The 19,355-nt window shown below is 40.7% G+C and overlaps 1 protein-coding gene across 2 annotated transcripts in view; it reads left to right on the top strand.

Moving 5' to 3' along the window:
* Nucleotides 1-19,355, top strand: part of ABHD12B (abhydrolase domain containing 12B) — a 108,567-nt gene that overhangs the window by 47,958 nt on the left and 41,254 nt on the right. Inside the window, exons 2-8 of one of the 2 annotated variants that reach the window (XM_037832739.1) lie at nt 8,412-8,539; nt 10,413-10,515; nt 12,137-12,256; nt 14,196-14,226; nt 17,140-17,185; nt 17,291-17,420; nt 17,861-17,898. In XM_037832739.1, coding sequence (XP_037688667.1) covers nt 8,412-8,539; nt 10,413-10,515; nt 12,137-12,256; nt 14,196-14,226; nt 17,140-17,185; nt 17,291-17,420; nt 17,861-17,898 — 596 coding nt within the window. The remainder of the gene's footprint in view (nt 1-8,411; nt 8,540-10,412; nt 10,516-12,136; nt 12,257-14,195; nt 14,227-17,139; nt 17,186-17,290; nt 17,421-17,860; nt 17,899-19,355) is intronic. The other variant, XM_037832740.1, reaches the window with a different exon arrangement.

The following is a 19,355-nucleotide window of genomic DNA, read 5'->3' as shown; positions in this document are numbered from 1 at the left end:
ATCCATCCATAAACTAGACAAAGTGGTGTTTGGTCCTTATGGCTTTCCCAATCCCATTGTCACCCCTCATAAGCTACATTTTTATACAACTGTCTTCGAGATTCATGGGTTCTGGGTTGTAGTTTGATAGTTTCAGGTATCCACCACCAGCTACCCCAATTCTTTAGAACCTAAAAAGGGGTGTCTAAAGTGTGCATAAGAGTGCCCACCAGAGTGACCTCTCGGCTCCTTTTGGAATCTCTCTGCCACTGAAGCTTATTTCATTTCCTTTCACATCCCCCTTTTGGTCAAGAAGATGTTCTCCGTCCCACGGTGCCAGGTCTACATTCCTCCCTGGGAGTCATATTCCACGTTGCCAGGGAGATTCACTTCCCTGGGTGTCTGATCCCACGTAGGGGGGAGGGCAGTGATTTCACCTTTCAAGTTGGCTTAGCCAGAGAGAGAGGGCCACATCTGAGCAACAAAGAGGCATTCAGGAGGAGACTCTTAGGCACAAATACAGGGAGGCCTAGCCTCTCCTTTGCAGCAACCGTCTTCCCAAGGGTAAAACTTATGGTAGAGGGCTCAACCCATCAAACCACCAGTCCCCTATGTCTGTGGTCATGTTAGCAACCATGGAGGTGGGGTAGGCGAATACCCCTGCATTCTCCACAGGCTCCTCAAGGGGGCACTACATCTTTTTTTTTTTTTTTTTTTTTTTTTTTTTTTTTTTTTTTTAACTTTCCCTTCTTTTTTCAAATCACCTGTATGAAAAAAAAAGTTAAAAAGAAAACAAACATACAATAAAAGAGCATTTCAAAGAGACCATAGCAAGGGAGTAAGAAAAAGACAACTAACCTAAGATAACTGCTTAACTTCCAACATGTTCCTACTTTACCCCAAGAAAGTTACATAATATAGCAACATTTCAGTGAACTTGTTCCTACTACAACCATCAGAAATTAACAGACCATAGTCATTTCTGGGCATCCCCAGAACGTTAAATAGCTTATCTGTTCTTCCTGGATTATTGTTCCCCCTTCCTTAATTGCTCTCTACTGCTAGTTCCCCTACATTCTACATTATAAACCATTTGTTTTACATTTTTCAAAGTTCACATTAGTGGTAGCATATAATATTTCTCTTTTTGTGCCTGGCTTATTTCGCTCAGCATTATGTCTTCAAGGTTCATCCATGTTGTCATATGTTTCACCAGATCGTTCCTTCTTACTGCCGCGTAGTATTCCATCGTGTGTATATACCACATTTTATTTATCCACTCATCTGTTGAAGGACATTTGGGTTGTTTCCATCTCTTGGCAATTGTGAATAATGCTGCTATGAACATTGGCGTGCAGATATCTGTTCGTGTCACTGCTTTCCGATCTTCCGGGTATATACCGAGGAGTGCAATCGCTGGATCGAATGGTAGCTCTATATCTAGTTTTCTAAGGAACTGCCAGACTGACTTCCAGAGTGGCTGAACCATTATACAGTCCCACCAACAATGAATAAGAGTTCCAATTTCTCCACATCCCCTCCAGCATTTGTAGTTTACTGTTTGTTTAATGGCAGCCATTCTAACCGGTGTTAGATGGTATCTCATTGTGGTCTTAATTTGCATCTCTCTAATAGCTAGTGAAGCTGAACATTTTTTCATGTGTTTCTTGGCCATTTGTATTTCCTCTTCAGAGAACTGTCTTTTCATATCTTTTGCCCATTTTATAATTGGGCTGTCTGTACTATTGTCATTGAGTTGTAGGATTTCTTTGTATATGCAAGATATCAGTCTTTTGTCAGATACATGGTTACCAAAAATTTTTTCCCATTGAGTTGGCTGCCTCTTTACCTTTTTGAGAAATTCCTTTGAGGTGCAGAAACTTCTAAGCTTGAGGAGTTCCCATTTATCTATTTTCTCTTTTGTTGCTTGTGCTTTGGGTGTAAAGTCTAGGAAGTGGCCTCCTAATACAAGGTCTTGAAGATGTTTTCCTACATTATCTTCTAGGAGTTTTATGGTACTTTTTTTTATATTGAGATCTTTGGTCCATTTTGAGTTAATTTTTGTGTAGGGGGTGAGGTAGGGGTCCTCTTTCATTCTTTTGGATATGGATATCCAACTCTCCCAGCCCCATTTGTTGAAAAGACCATTATGGCTCAGTTCGGTGACTTTGGGGGCCTTATCAAAGATCAGTCGGCCATAGATCTGAGGGTCTATCTCTGAATTCTCAATTCGATTCCATTGATCTATATGTCTATCTTTGTGCCAGTACCATGCTGTCTTGGCAACTGTGGCTTTATAATAAGCTTCAAAGTCAGGGAGTGTAAGTCCTCCCACTTCGTTTTTCTTTTTTAGAGTGTCTTTAGCAATTCGAGGCATCTTCCCTTTCCAAATAAATTTGATAACTAGCTTTTCCAAGTCTGCAAAGTAGGTTGTTGGAATTTTGATTGGGATTGCATTGAATCTGTAGATGAGTTTGGGTAGAATTGACATCTTAATGACATTTAGCCTTCCTATCCATGAACATGGAATATTTTTCCATCTTTTAAGGTCCCCTTCTATTTCTTTTAGTAGAGTTATGTAGTTTTCTTTGTATAGGTCTTTTACATCTTTGGTTAAGTTGATTCCTAGGTACTTGATTTTTTTAGTTGCTATTGAAAATGGTATCTTTTTCTTGAGTGTCTCTTCAGTTTGTTCATTTCTAGCATATAGAAACATTACTGACTTATGTGCATTAATCTTGTATCCCGCTACTTTGCTAAATTTGTTTATTAGCTCTAGTAGGTGTATCGTTGATTTCTCAGGGTTTTCTAGATATAAGATCATATCATCTGCAAACAATGACAGTTTTACTTCTTCTTTTCCAATTTGGATGCCTTTTATTTCTTTGTCTTGCCGGATTGCCCTGGCTAGCACTTCCAGCACAATGTTGAATAACAGTGGTGTCAGCGGGCATCCTTGTCTTGTTCCTGATCTTAGAGGGAAGGCTTTCAGTCTCTCACCATTGAGTACTATGCTGGCTGTGGGTTTTTCATATATGCTCTTTATCATGTTGAGGAAGTTTCCTTCAATTCCTACCTTTTGACGTGTTTTTATCAAAAAGGGATGTTGGATTTTGTCAAATGCTTTTTCAGCATCTATTGAGATGATCAATTGATTTTTCCCTTTCGAGTTTTTAATGTGTTGTAATACATTGATTGTTTTTCTGATGTTGAACCATCCTTGCATGCCTGGAATGAACCCCACTTGGTCATGGTGTATGATTTTTTTAATGTGTCTTTGGATTCGATTTGCAAGTATTTTGTTGAGGATTTTTGCATCTATATTCATTAGGGAGATTGGCCGGTAGTTTTCCTTTTTTGTAGCATCTTTGCCTGGTTTTGGTATTAGATTGATGTTAGCTTCATAAAATGAGTTAGGTAGTGTTCCATTTTTTTCAATGTTTTGAAAGAGTTTGAGTAAGATTGGTGTCAGTTCTTTCTGGAAAGTTTGGTAGAATTCCCCTGTGAAGCCATCTGGCCCTGGGCATTTATTTGTGGGAAGATTTTTGATGACTGATTGGATCTCTTTGCTTGTGATGGGTTGGTTGAGGTCTTCTATTTCTTCTCTGGTCAGTCTAGGTTGTTCATATGTTTCCAGGAAATTGTCCATTTCTTCTACATTATCCAGTTTGTTGCCATACAGTTGTTCATAATATCCTCTTATAATTTTTTTAATTTCTTCAGGATCTGCAGTTATGTCACCTTTTTCATTCATTATTTTGTTTATATGGGTCTTCTCTCTTTTTGATTTTGTCAGTCTAGCTAGGGGCTTGTCAATCTTGTTGATCTTCTCAAAGAACCAACTTTTGGTGATATTTATCCTCTCTATTGTTTTTTTGTTCTCTATGTCATTTATTTCTGCTTTAATCCTTGTTATTTCTTTTCTTCTACTTGGTTTAGGATTGGTTTGCTGTTCATTTTCTAGCTTCTTCAGTTGATCCATTAGTTCTTTGATTTTGGCTCTTTCTTCCTTTTTAATATATGCGTTTAGTGCTATAAATTTCCCCCTTAGCACTGCTTTTGCTGCATCCCATAGGTTTTGGTATGTTGTGTTCTCATTGTCATTCGTCTCTATATATTTAGCAATTTCTCTTGCTATTTCTTCTTTAACCCACTGATTGTTTAGGAGTGTGTTGTTTAACCTCCAGGTATTTGTGAATTTTCTAAGTCTCTGATGGTTATTGACTTCTAATTGTATTCCATTGTGGTCAGAGAATGTGCTTTGAATAATTTCAATCTTTATAAATTTATTGAGGCTTGTTTTATGTCCCAGCATATGATCTATTCTGGAGAAAGTTCCGTGAGCACTAGAAAAGTATGTGTATCCTGGTGATTTGGGATGTAATGTCCTGTAGATGTCTGTTAAATCTAATTCATTTATCAGATTGTTTAGGTTTTCAATTTCCTTATTGGTCTTCTGTCTGGTTGATCTATCTATAGGAGAGAGTGATGTGTTGAAGTCTCCCACAATTATTGTGGAAACATCAATTGCTTCCTTTAGTTTTGCCAATGTTTCTCTCATGTATTTTGTGGCACCTTGATTGGGTGCATAGACATTTACGATTGTTATTTCTTCTTGCTGAATTGCCCCTTTTATTAGTATGTAGTGGCCTTCTTTGTCTCTCAAAACATCCCTGCATTTGAAGTCTATTTTATCTGAGATTAATATTGCTACACCTGCTTTCTTTTGGCTGTAGCTTGCATGAAATATTTTTTTCCATCCTTTCACTTTCAGTTTCTTTGTGTCCCTGTGTCTAAGATGAGTCTCTTGTATGCAACATATTGATGGTTCATTTTTTTTGATCCATTCTGCGAATCTATATCTTTTAATTGGGGAGTTTAATCCATTTACATTCAACGTTAAAACCGTGAAGGCATTTCTTGAATCGGCCATCTTATCCTTTGGATTATGTTTGCCATATTTTTCCCTCTCTCTATTAATATCCTTTATTGTACCCATACCGAATCTCTTTAGTGCTGAACCTTTCTCCAAGTCTCTCTGTCCTGTCTTTGTTTCTCTGTCTGTAGGGCTCCCTTTAGTATCTCCAGTAGGGCAGGTCTCTTGTTAGCAAATTCTCTCAGCATTTCTTTGTCTGTGAAAAATTTAAGCTCTCCCTCAAATTTGAAGGAGAGCTTTGCTGGATAAAGTATTCTTGGCTGGAAATTCCTCTCTCTCAGAATTTTAAATATATCGTGCCATTGCCTTCTCGCCTCCATGGTGGCTGCTGAGTAGTCACTACTTAGTCTTATGCTGTTTCCTTTGTATGTGGTGAATTGCTTTTCTCTTGCTGCTTTCAGAACTTGCTCCTTCTCTTCTATGTTTGACAGTGTGATCAGTATATGTCTCGGAGTGGGTTTTTTTGGATTTATTCTATTTGGAGTTCGCTGAGCATTTATGATTTGTGTATTTATGTTGTTTAGAAGATTTGGGAAGTTTTCCCCAACAATTTCTTTGAATACTCTTCCTAGACCTTTACCCTTTTCTTCCCCTTCTGGGACACCAATGAGTCTTATATTCGGACGCTTCATATTATCTATCATATCCCTGAGGTCCATTTCGAGTTTTTCAATTTTTTTCCCCATTCTTTCTTTTATGCTTTCATTTTCCATTCTGTCATCTTCCAGGTCACTGATTCGTTGTTCAACTTCCTCTAGTCTTGTACTATGAGTGTCCAGAATCTTTTTAATTTGGTCAACAGTTTCTTTAATTTCCATAAGATCATCCATTTTTTTATTTAGTCTTGCAATGTCTTCTTTATGCTCTTCTAGGGTCTTCTTGATTTCCTTCATATCCCGTACTAGGGTCTCATTGTTCATCTTTAGTTCTTTGAGTAGCTGCTCTAGCTGTGTCTCTTCTGGTCTTTTGATTTGGGTGCTTGGGCTTGGGTTATCCATATCGTCTGGTTTTTTCATATGCTTTATAATTTTCTGTTGTTTTTGGCCTCGTGGCATTTGCTGTCCTTGATAGGGTTCTTTTAGGGTTTGTAGACCAGTTGAAGTCCTTATCTCTAATTTATCAGATCTACAGCTTCGTGGAGTACACTTTCTCTAACTAACCAGCAGGTGGCGTCCACGAGCCACCTGTTCTCCACAAGCCAGATCTCCCCTGCTTAGCCTTTTTGGTGAGTGGGGGAGTGAGTCTTGTGGGGCCCAATTGGTGTCCCAAGCTTGCGTGTGTAGTTGGTGTTGCCTGCCCTGTATGTGGGGCGTGTTTCTGGGCAGTCGGGGAGGGGGGGTGGCCCTAACAATCAAATCTCCCTGATGATCCTAGAGTTTTAAAGCTACTGCAATAGTCTAATCCTTCAGTTCAGTCCTGCCACAGTTTGTCTCTGCCACTGACCCACAAGTCTTTGGTATTGGCGTATGGCTCCTGAGACTTGCAAGTGGGCCCCTCTTCCTGGCTGTGCACCCCGGGTCCTCTGTTGAGGGATGACTGTGCTATGTCACAGGTGAGTGCCGTCCCCCCAGGGCAGTTCTGGGCTGCTGGGCTGTGTTGGGAGGCTCCCAGTCTGCTCAAATGATGGCTGAATGGGGCTCTGTTAATTCACACTGCTCCCCCTTCCCAGCTCTGGGACATTCAGCTGAGGTTGCAGGGAAGGCTAATGTCCACGCCCAGTTTTGTGGTGTGTGCCTGTTATTTGAAGCACTTCCGTCACACTGGGTTGTCTGGGGCAGCTCTGGGCTATGGGGCTGGCGATGGGCAGGAGTGTTTCCTGTCCACCAGGATGGTGGCTGTGAGCGGACACCCCCCTTTTCTTGGGAAGTTGTGTTGTTTAGTGAATTTTCTCAGCCACTGGATTATTGCCTTTTGTCTCAGAGCTCTCTTATTTCTGCTCTTGACTTGACGTGCCCAAATTTCAATTCTTTGAAGCTTTCTGTATTGAGCTTCTTAGAGTAATTGTTTTAGAAAAAGCAAAAAGGATTAAAAAAAAAAAAACAAAAAACAAAAAAAAAAAAAAAAAAAAAAAAAAAAAACGGCCCTCCTCAGAGATCTAATGGGTTATTGAAATGCTAATAGACAAAGCAACCAGGGCCATTAAGGAAAGGTGCCCTGGGCAGAGAGATCAGCCTTGCTTCGGGATTTGCATATGCGCCTCAAGGCCTGATCTCCGCCCTTCCCCTTTCTGTGTTCACCAGAACTCCAAAAATCCTCTGGTTTTACTTTGGAGCTTATCGTGTTGTTTTCCTTCTATGCCCGTCTCCTCTCTGCTGGGCTGGCTGCTCTCAGAGTCTCTGGTGTCTGGCCTCAGTCTATCTATGGTTGGAGTTTGAATCAGTAGAAAGAGTTTCCGATGAGAGCAGCCACTGCAATTCTCCCTTCTCCTTCCTGGAGCTGACAGCCCCTCCTCCCCCGGGACTGAGCCTGGCAGGGAGGGGCGCGGGTCCCCTGGCCGCAAAAACTTACAGATTTCGCTGATCTCAGCAGTTCCACGTTTTCATGAGTGTTGTATGAAGTATGCCCAAAGACAGATTGCTCTGTGGTGTCCAGTCCACGCAGTTCCTGGCTTTTTACCTACTTTCCTGGAGGAGTAACTAAAACATACAGCTCACCAGTCTGCCATCTTGCCCCGCCTCCCCCAGGATACACTCTTGACCCTTGTGAGAGATGTGCTAGAGCCAGGTGGCGTTAGTGACCTCCTCAGGGACAAATCATCACTTGTCTGCTGATGGCTCCCAGTTTGGGTGGCTTGTGTCACAGGGAACAGTGGACTAAGCAAGATGTGCATGTTCTGCTGAGTTCCACTCCCTGGCCAGGCTCCAGCCCTGCTGTACCCTCACCCCCTAGGATCTCCCCTGTTCCCCACGGGTCCCTCTCCACCAAGGATGTTACATCAGAATTGGAGCTTTCTCTCACTGTCTTGTTTCTTCCTAAGACCCAGGCAGACAAGTGGAGGAACAAATGATTATTTGTTCCCTGCTTTAGACAACAACTACCAATAACTAACACATACAGCAATGAATCTGACGTAATTAAAAATGTGGCATCTGTTAAACAGTTTGAATCCTGTTTGCTAATGACTTTGGGGCCAGTGTCAGCCATCTATGGGTTGTAGTACTAAGGGTTAAAAGGACCCGTGGGAACTGGTCCTCCTCCAGTGCACCTGGGATCCCTTTCTCTCTTGTCCTCTCATGTCCTGGCCTTTATCAGCAGCTGGTGGGAGCCTCACCTTTTTGCTTTCCACACCTGGTTCCCCCTTAGTGCCCAGTCCTGACCTTAGCATAATTACATATGGTTCTATAAAGGATTTTGTTTAAATGGTGACTTACCTATAATTCCCAATGTTATCCTTTGTAATTTGATTTGGATCTTAACAGTAAAGGAGGGGGGCAGTAAACCAAGACAAAAGTTGGACTAATTTTGAAAACATTATTTGTTTCACGATATCTTGCAGATCTTTTCCATACTCCTGTTCAGCACTCAGAAGAAAAATTGTCACTCTGTATGACAGCTTTACCAGTAAATCATTACAAGAACATATTTTCCCTCCTCTGATGGACATGTTAATTTTTTTAAATTTTTGTAAGTATATGAATTTGCCTATAGGCACCCCCCACCCCCACCCACCCCAAATTAAAGAAGTCACTGTCTTAAAGTTGTGATACAATGAAAAAGACATATTGAAAGTTGTGGCTATGGCCCTGGCAGTGAGGGATTGAAAATGCCTACTTGACCAAAAGGGGGAAAAAAGAAAGGCAACAAGCTGAGGTCACATGGCTGAGAGATACCAAAAAAGAGTCAAGAGGCTATCCTGGAGGTTTCTCTTAAGCAAGCTCTAGCTAAACATCCCAAATGGCCACAGAGTGCCATGCCTTTACTAAAAGTGGTCCCCAAATACCTAGGTCCCTAGCTGAGATTCTGGAAAAGATTCACTCACTAAGTTTTATCTCTCAGAAACTTCAATCCACCAGAGTGCTCCTATGCCAGACAAGTCCTAAAACCCAGAGGCAACAACCTCTTTAAGATCAACAATCAGATGCAGCCCCTTCCCCATGCTGTTGACACTCCTTTCAATATGAACAAGTTAGGGTGCTCACTGCCTAGACACCCCTGAAGATGGAGAAAGAGATTGAGAAGAAGGGGTAGCAACAAATAAGATAAGATTTAACAAAGGTCTATAATACTGAAACTTTATATAAACATACATATAATTTTAGATGCTGGGTGTTGGAATAGCTGGAAGGAGGTAAATGACATGGTGGAACTGTAACCTATAACACCCTTTGAAATTTGCTCTATAGCTACTTGTTGAATTGTGCTTTGAAAGTCGTAACCTTTCTGTGTATACCCTGTATTGCATAATGGAGAACTGAAACTGTGGCACAGTAATCTATAACAATTTTTGAAATTACCTGTATGACTGCTTGTTGAGCTGTGCATCAAAAGTTAACCCCTTTCTGGATGTATATTTTGCAATAATGGAAATAGCTGAAGTTGTGGAACTATGACCCATGACATTCTTTCACATTGCTCTCTAACTACTTGTTAAATCGTACTTTGAAAGTTATCACTGGTATGTATACATGTTAAGGTTCACAATAAAAAATGTATTAAGAAAAAAGTTGTGGCTAGAGTTAAATGACCTGAAACTTATTTAATATTGACTTTGGGATCTAGCATGAATCCTTGCGAACTGTGGGAGATAGAAAGGAAAAATGGCCTTGTGGCTATGGTTTTAATTCAGGAGATCAGTCTTCAAATCAGCTATTAATACAGATACCTAATGTATCCATATTATTAGGATAATATGTATTATCCTAATACAGTGTATTCCTGCTTAATATATTCTTTCTCCTTCCTCTTTTTACCTGCATCCCTTGAAGAAATGATTGAGAGAAGGGGGTGATGGGAAGCAGGGGATACTGATGTGAGGAATCTATTTTTCCTGTAGATTCTCTAGTGAGCAGTGTGCTAGTTAGTGTATCACAGTCTTTCTGGCACATGGGTAGTGCCCTTACCTGCATGTCCCAAGGTATATGTTGATGCATTTCTTGGCTTCTGGCTAATGGTTAGGTTCCACTTAGTGAAAAAATAATGCTTGAAGTAAGTAACAGAATATTTATTATTTTTTTCTAGGTCCACTTGCCTTTTTCGTGGAATGGTTTCCTCTGCTTTTTAGCTTTAGACAGGGGTAAGGATTGAATACACTCTATTGTGGGCTACCACCCTGGTGCTATTTAGAATCTAGCTGCAGATGATTTTGTTTTTCTTGCTAGCTCTTCAGCTCTTCTGCTGGCTAGTCCTAATTTGTAAAATAAAATACCTTGGCAGGGGTTTAGTATGGTAGCTTGCAACTTAGATACATAGCAATCATACAGGCTAAGTACCTTTTTTGGATTTGATCAAAAGACATGGAATCTGACTCTGAGAGTTGATGATGATTTCTGCTTTTCAGACAGAGCACCATTTCTTGTGGATTTAAAGAACCCGGAGTCAAAAATTTCTCACACTGTGAACTTCTATATCAAAGTGGAACCTGGGGTGATACTGGGAATCTGGTGAGTGCAGCAGTTGGATGCTGGGTGGCTTTACAGACCAGGTTTTCATGTTAGGAGGACAGGAGTGAACAGTGCCATGTCACTTTCCTGTGGAGGGGTTGGCGCTCCTTCAGGGTTCCTGGAAGTTGTTCAATACAACTTCCCTTAAGATTGAAATTTGACCTGCTTCATTTTGCTTTTCAAAAATTTTAATTTGGAGTGGGAAACCATTTAGAATTTGCAATTTACTTTGGCTCTTTCACCAGGCATCAATGCCCTGGCCCCCCTCCTCTCCCGCCTTGTTCTACGCCATCCTTCCCCTCATACCCTCTACTGCAGACACACAGGCCTCCTTGCTTGCCAGGCCACCCCCCTCCCAAGATAGGCTCTGTCCCAAGCTCTTCTGTTCATCTCTCTGCTGCTGCACTTCCTCCTTTTGCCTAGCTAACTGCCTAATCATCTTTAGGGTCTCTGCTTAAATGGTCATTTTCAGGGAAGCCTTCTCTTATCCCCCATTTTTAGGTTTATACTCTCACTGCAACCTGTGCTTGTCTTTTACAGCAAGTATTCCCACTGTTTTTAAATAAATGTTGCTGCAATTATTTGATTGGTTAATGTTTGTCTAGACAGTAGCTTACCTAGTCAGAGACTTCATTTTTGGGTTTTCATTGCTTAGCACAGTGCTTGCTACACAGAAGATAAAAAATATTTGTCAAAATGAAGTCATGTGCATTCTATTGCCTTTTTTGTTATGATAATCTCAATATTTTCTTTTGTTTGTTTCAACTACTTTTACTCATTTCAGTGCCCTGTTTTATATTTCATCTTTCTGACCTTAAACATCTGATCATGGAATGTTTAGACACAGTTCAGCCTATGCTGTTGGAATTTGAAAATCTTTTCCTTCTTTGCTCTTGTCCTGTTAGTTCTCGGTTTGGGAGTCAGCTATCTTCAAGATGACCGGCTCATCTAACTGGTGCCTCTTTTCTCAGTACAGAGGTCCTGGGGTTTGATGTTACTTTCTGCCCCTAAATGATTGAGAGGACTGAAAATTCGTTACCCTATGGCCAGTAAGTCCTTTTGTGACATGTCACATGGCAGCGTTTGCATTTTCAGTTCATTCACTGATTTAACAAGATGGAGGACCTGGAGCTCAAAGAGGTCTTTAAAATCACAAGGCCACTTGGTTTCTTGAGTAGAACAACTGAGTTTCATGTTGTAGTTCTTTTCTCCTACATAAACAAGTTTCCTTTTAAATCCTTTCCAGCTTGTTTATTCAGCCAAACCCATGGTAGATGACAAGTATCTGTTGTCTTTTACTTGTCTCCATCCATTTTTTTTTTGTCATTTCAATGGACTGCATCTAAAAATTGCAATCTTGGAAGATTAATAGGCATAGGAGTCTGAAGAACTAAAATAGTAAATAGTTAAAAGGGGGTTGTCTCTGTGCATGGGGAGGTGGTGGCAGGGCAGTGGTGGTTTTCATCATAAGACATTTTATTATTTTTTATTTATACCATGTGCATTTATTACTCAGCTAAAAATTTTTAAAATATGACATATACATGTAAATATGACCTAAAGAGGTTTTCAGAATTTCTCTCTCTATCCCTGTATGTTAAAACCTTTCCTTGCTCTTCAGGCACACGGTCCCCAGCTGCCGGGGTGAAGATGCTAAGGGGAAGGACCGTCACTGGTATGAAGCAGCCCTTCACGATGGCAACCCAGTTGTTGTTTATCTTCATGGCAGTGCATTACACAGGTCTGTGTCTTTGCTTGGAAGACTATTACTACTACTAGTTGTTATTGTTAATGTTATTTTGAGGGAGAGAGAGCATTTCAGCCCTGTGGGGGCAGGAAGGGCAATGCTCAGTTTCCAACTCTGTAAGCATGCTTCCACATATTTTTTCTTCCTTTGTTGAAATCTGGGAGTATTCTAGTAATAGATTTCTGTTTTTTAAAAAAATCATTCTGTCTGTAGAATAATGTGGATCCTTCACTGAGAGGGACAAAAGAATAACCCTTCCAAAATGTGGATATTGAGTTCAAAGAAGGTGGTGGTTCCTTTACTCCCTAATGGTGTGTGAAATATGGCTCAAACCCAAGGATGACTTGAAAGGGAATAAGCATGAATTATGAGGAAAACCAAGAGCAATTTCCACATCAATGGTCAGAAAACTACAGTGGAGAGACCTTTATTTAGCATTTATTCTATTTTTCAAAAGTATGCCTCCCTAAGGGAGATCACCTGGAATGTTGACCATAGTTACTGGGAGACCATCTAATTATGGTCTAGAATACTGGTGCCTCAAACCACTCTCTGTGGTCCCAACCTTGCTTTGTAACAAGGAACGTCTCCCCTGAAGCCTGGCTCTCCTTTGATGTACTGTCAAAGCCTCCAGTGGGCCTGTGTAATTATGCCGGGTGATGATTATCAATCTTGACTTGGCCTCTTCAGCTTGGGGGAAGAGGCAGTGTGCTCAGAAACCCACAGACCTCACTGATTTTGGAGGGAAGCTTCACAAACTAAGTGATAAGCTCTGGATTCTGCCTGTTGGCTCCCTTTCCTATTAATCTCCTCCTCACTGTCTCTTCCTGCCAGGTGATGGCTTTGTCAAGATGCCTTTTCTCAAGGGGCTTTCTTGATATGCCCATTTTAGAATCACATTTACTGAAATAGTCTGTGAAACCAAACATTTTCCAATACTGTTTAACCTTGCCATGAATTTGTAAACTTGGGCCTGCAATCATATCTGCTCCTCGGTGTAAATCTGCAATTGCCTTCAGTTATCCCAGATTTACTGGCTTTTGGGTCAGAAACAGCTTCCTCTTGTCTCCTCCCTGGAAGTCTCTGCTTGTTATCAGCAGTACTGAATGGAAAGGAGGCCAGTTGGAAGGATACAGGAAGTGAGGGTGTGCGTCTAGCTGATGCATCAAAAATAGCAAAACGACTTGGGATCCACAGAGGTCCATACCCGCCTCCCCCGCCCCAAATTTTTACATAAAATTTGAGGTGTGGGTACATTTTTTAAGGAAATGGGTCAGTAGCTTTAACCAGATATTTGAAGGGCTGTGTGACCCATTGAAGTTTGAGACTCAGCTTTAAGACAAAATTCAAATGGCTAAAATTATTTTTTAAACATTTTGAATCATCTCTGACCTCTTTCATTAATGTGGCTAATGGATAATGACAATAATATGGTCACTTTGGGAAAAAAAATGTTTCTTGCACCTCCAGGGCTGTGAGTCTCTGTTTCATCTTGCACTTAATGGCAGAGAGGACAGGGCACAGGTTACTTCTGTGCACGTCAACTACATCGTCCCTTGTTCTAAAAAGCCGCTTCCTGGAACTTATTATTATTTTTAACTTCTGAAAGTCTTCCTAGAAATAAGTTTTGCTGCGTAGAAGTGAAGGAGACAGGTTATCAATGTTTCAGCTTATGTTGAGAAGCACTAAAGAGAGCTGGGCATCCCATACTCATTTAGAGGAATGTGCAACAAGGGGAGGCATAGCTCATTCACCCTCACAGATCCAAGCTGGCTCTGACAGCAAAGCATGTTTCCTTTTCTGTGAGTTATTTACTTCTCTAACCTAAGAAAGGTGCAAGATCAGATGCCAACCACACCACAGTGATCTTTATTGAATTTGTCATTGTAACTCCTAATTCTTGTTCTTTCTATTTTTTTAACCTCCTCTGCAGGGCAGCTTCTCAAAGACTTAAGCTGGTGGAGGTATGTCTCAAGGTGCCTCAAGGTGCCAATTTTATGTCTCCACTTATTCTGGGCTACTAGGACCATAGGATCATCCTCAGGCCCTCCGCATCGAGACCAACCGAGAGGTCTTCAGGGTATTTGTCGGGGGTGGTGGTGGTAGTTTGGGGCCCTGTGTCCCACAAGTGGGTTCTTTTCCTACATTGACCACGGAGGACTCAAAACATGGGTCCCAAGACACTTTCACACTCATGAACTTGTTACCTTCATTGCCAGGTGGAGTTGAAGATATTTTATTTGTTTTTATTTCGTGAGGGCTGGAGAATGGGGTAAGAGAAGATACTGAGCGGAAGCGATCACTCCTCCTAAAAGAAGTAAAGTTTTTTTGTAGTATAGGATAAAAACACAGATGGTCTGCGGGTAGACGTTATTGATGCCCTGGCTTCAGCCCCAGATAAAGTTTTGCTGAGTGGGTGGTGGCCATTCCTGTGCTCTCCTTGCTACATGACTCAGGTTTGTTGGGACAACCCCTGAAATTCCAAGTGTTAAGAAGCAGGCAGCCTTTCCACCTAGCCATGTCTGACTCAGAGCTGGCTGGGCAAGTTGATTATTTGCTTATCTTCTCCCACACTCCAACTGGGTAGTGTCTCTGCCGCAGATGATCTTGAGGCTTTTCCAGTTAACCACAGGACCTGGTCTCTCCTCCCACGTGTGGACTTCCTTCTCAGAACTCTTGCCTGACTGCACAGAGTTGGTGGGGCCCAGGATCCTGCCAGGCCCAAGATCACCAGCACCTGCTTCCTCCTCCATCCTCCGTGCGGGCAGGAAGTGTCCCCTGTTCATGCCTCCCCTCCCCTCATCGCTGCCTTCTCAGAGCCCACCTCTTGGTGACTAGTGAGGGGCTAGATGCCATTTTTTCATGGGGAGGCTAATATTTATTAATTCTTAGGTTTGACTTTCACCCTATACCCTGCTCCTTGTACTTCCTATGTGAGAGGGTGGTGAAAATGATGTTTGTGAGCATGCATATTTTATCTGCCTCCTCATTCTTGGCAAAGTTGAATTGCATGCCATGTGTGTGCCCAGAAGGGAGAAGGGTTGTAGGTGTGAAGAACCCTTGTGGGTGTAGCTGTATGCAGAGCATGCTTGTGGTAGCTAGATTGATGGGGACGGAGTGGCTGGTTTGACAGGACTTTTCCCCAGGCAGATATCTGGAAGGATGTTACTTGTCTACATTTTATATGTGAGGAAACTGAGGTTCAGAGAGGTTAAGTGACTTGTCTGAAGTTATACTGCTAGTAATTGGCAGGGCAAGGATTTGAATGAACCCACACAGGCTGGCTCCATGGTCCATTAGGCAGATATTTGGTTACCAAGCGCCATGTGTCATCACAGCCCAGCCCAGGCCAAACTCCCTTAGCTCTTCCTTTCGTTTTTCAGATAGGTGACTTCTTTTAAACATATCAATCTTTATGATTAAATTTGCTTCCCTCCCTCCCTCTCTATCTCATTTATTCATTCATCACTTCAGTCACCTAATATGGCTATTTTCACTTACTTGTATTCTCACCTAATCTTTATGTCTCTCTTTTATATAAAGTTTTTACAGTGCTGTGATTATATCTATCTGTATGTAAGTTTATGCTGTGCTCTTTTACTTAATACTATTTCATAAACGTTTATCTGTGTTTTACAATTTAAAGACTGTATCATTCTCCTTTATATTTATAGACAATTGTTTATTCTTCTGTTGGATGCAAGTTTTTAAAAAATTCATTTTAAAGACTACTGTACAGAAAACTTTTCTTCTATTGGATTTTTTCCCCCAGAGGTTAATTTTTAGAAGGATTTGTTGCTGTTGTTGTTCTGAGTTGTATTGTCAAATGTTCCTTCAGTTTACAGTGCAACAAACAACCATGGATATTTCTTTTTCCCTCAGTGCTTAGCTGCCCTAGTTTGGGTTAATGGTTTCTTTGGGGGGAGGGGGGCTATAGTTTAAATAGATTTTGAAAAGTTCCATTTAGTTTCTTATTATTCAATTCATGTTTAAAAGTTCTTAATGAGGTTCAGCTACCCATGTCTGTGATTTAATAGGAGACAGTGTTTGGACCCAGACAAACCCAGGTGTGAATCTTGTTTCTTCTTCTAACCAACATGGCCTTGAACAACTTACTCAAACTCGCCAAGGCCCATATTCTTTATCTGTAACTTTGGGATAATGTATACCTTATAGGCCCATTATAGGGATTAAAGAAAGTTTAAAAAGTGCCTGCCCAAGAAATAATCTTCTTTTTCTGTCTTCTCTTTGTCATCACTGTATATATATTTCATTTCATGAGAAATTGTGTCTTCATATTCTTTCCTCATTTATCTCTAGGAGCTTGGTAGTTGTTTCATATATTTGAGTGATCACTTTATTTTTGATTGATATTAACTCTTTATGTGTACACCTTTAATATAAATATCTTCCCATTATTTGATTACTTCTACTATAACTCAGTGTAGAGTTTTTAATTCAAGGGAGTTATTTAAAAAATTATCTTCCTTCTATGTAACCAAATACTTCACATACGTCATCTCATATAATCTTCCCAACAAGCTTGAAAGTAGCTGTAATTGTTCCTCATTTTTCAGAATAATATCAAATATTTGTTAAATAACTTATGAAGATCACACAGCCTATGCAAGATGGAGCCAGGGTTTGACTCAGGCAGTTTTGACTCTGCTCTGCCTTGCTGCTTTCCATCTTTCTCACAGAGTCTGATCTTCTCAAGTTTGAAGTCAAGCTCCAAATTCCAAAAATACCTCTTTTTTCCCCACTTATAAAACCATTACAACTAGGGATATGGATGTGTAGAGGCGGAGTGGAAATTCTCTACTGCGCTTTTTACTTACGTCTTCTAATAAAGTGATAACAGCCCTTTTGTCATCTAGATGCTGAGAGATGGTGGATTTCATGTCTTGTCTGTTGACTACCGAGGTATGTGTTAAGAATGGTGTACGAAGATTTTTTGATAAGCAGAAGGTGTATGATGACCCTCATTTTGTAGGTAGTGATGTTGTGTTTGTCTTTTCTTGCTGCCAGGGTATGGGGACTCAACGGGTAAGCCCACAGAGGAGGGACTGACCACAGATGCTGTTTGTGTCTATGAGTGGGCCAAGGCAAGAAGTGGCTCTACCCCCGTGTGTCTCTGGGGCCACTCACTGGGAACAGGGTAAGTGGGACCTGACGATGCTGTGCCTCTGCCTGAGGTGGGTCCTTGAGCCTCTAGCATCCTATCAAGAGCAGCACTGTTTACTGGAAGGAGCACTGAGCTTGGAAACAGGGACTATTCTCTGGTCTCTCCTATACCCCACAGTGGCTGGAGACCTCGCCACCTCAGTGTGTCTGTTGTAATTCAGCTATATGGTTAACTATGACACTGAAGCTCATTCCAGAACTCTCCTTGAGAGTTTTAAAGAAAGAGATTCTTAATTTAGAGTTTGTGGAACCCTTTGAAATCCTTTGCAAAATTTTGCATCTATTCACATTTTCTAAGCAGAGCATCCAGAGCTTTCTTTCACCAGATGCTCATACTAGATGTTGCATTTTGTACTATTTATTTGACTGTGACGTCATTGCTTCACATATTTACTAGTTTTAATTTCTCTACAGAGTTGCAACAAATGCTGCAAAAGTACTAGAAGAGAAAGGTAATGTAAAATGCTTAAATGGTATTAATTTCTTGGCTGAGGTGGGAAAGTGAAAGTCTGTACTGTTGTACACACATAGAACACAGATATCTAGAATAGCCCAACTTTACACAGTTTCTGACAGGGAACAAATGTTCTTTTTTCTCTCTATTTAACATAATAATTGTTTTTCAAGATTATGTAATTAAAAAGATATATTAAAAGAAAATTATTTTTGAAACAACTCTCCATGTGAAGTGATGATAAAATACTAATATGGATGATATAAACTACAGGAGAGAAAAGTAAAACTATGAAGTGATAGACAGGACTTGCTTTCTGCAGCCCTATTTACATAATGTTTATGCCAGTGTTTCTCAAAGTGTTCTGAGGAATGCCTATATTCAAATCTGCTGGGGGTACTTGTTAAATATACAGGTTCCTGGATCCTAGTTGATTTCATGAATAGAACCTCTGGGAATAAGACCAGATGAATTTTTTTTTAATTCAATTTTATTGAGATATGTTCATATACCATGCAGTCATACAAAGCATACATTCAATTGTTCACAGTACCATTATATAGTTGTGCCTTCATCACCAAAATTAATTTTTGAACATTTTCATTACCACACACACAAAAATAATAAGAATAAAAATTAATGTGAAAAAGAATAATGAAAGTAAAAAAGAACACTGAGTGCCTCTTTTTTTTTTTTTTTGCCCTCATTTTTCTACTCATCCATCCATACACTGGACAAAGGGAAGTGTGGTCCGTATGGCTTTCCCAATCACATTGTCACCCCTTATAACCTACATTTTTATACAATCGTCTTCAAGATTCAAGGGTTCTGGGTTGTAGTTTCATAGTTTCAGATATTTACTGCTATCTATTCCAATTCATTAGAAACTAAAACGGGTTGTCTATGTTGTGTGCAAGAGTGCCCACCAGAGTGACCTCTCTGCTCCTTTTGGAATCTCTCTGCCACTGAAGCTTATTTCATTTCCTTTCACATCCCCCTTGTGGTCAAGAAGATGTTCTCCATCCCACATGCCGGGTCTGGATTCCTCCCCAGGAGTCATATTCCATGTTGCCAAGGAAATTTACTCCCCTGGGTGTCAGATCCCACGTAGCAGGGAGGGCAATGATTTCACCGGCCAAGTTGAAGGCCATATGATTTTGATGTGCTTTGAAAGTTTATAATCTCTTGCATTAGTTCTTGAACTTCACTCGGCAATACAAGTGAGGCTGAGCCACGTAAACATTTAAAGCAAGCCACCTGCTGTATACAACCTGCACTGCTTAGGGAAAGTATTATTCTGCTCTACACTCTCATAGCCTGTTCATAGTGCTGATAATGCTGCATTGTAATAGTCTGACTAGATGATTACTGTCCTATTAGAATGAAAGCTACCTAAAAGAGGAACTTCACTTCTTTATCACTTTCTCTGGAACACTGTGGCACAGTGGTTAGGCA

Source organism: Choloepus didactylus, chromosome 4, assembly GCF_015220235.1.
Source record: "Choloepus didactylus isolate mChoDid1 chromosome 4, mChoDid1.pri, whole genome shotgun sequence".
NCBI lineage: Eukaryota > Metazoa > Chordata > Mammalia > Pilosa > Megalonychidae > Choloepus > Choloepus didactylus.
This window is presented reverse-complemented; position numbering and strand designations above follow the sequence as displayed.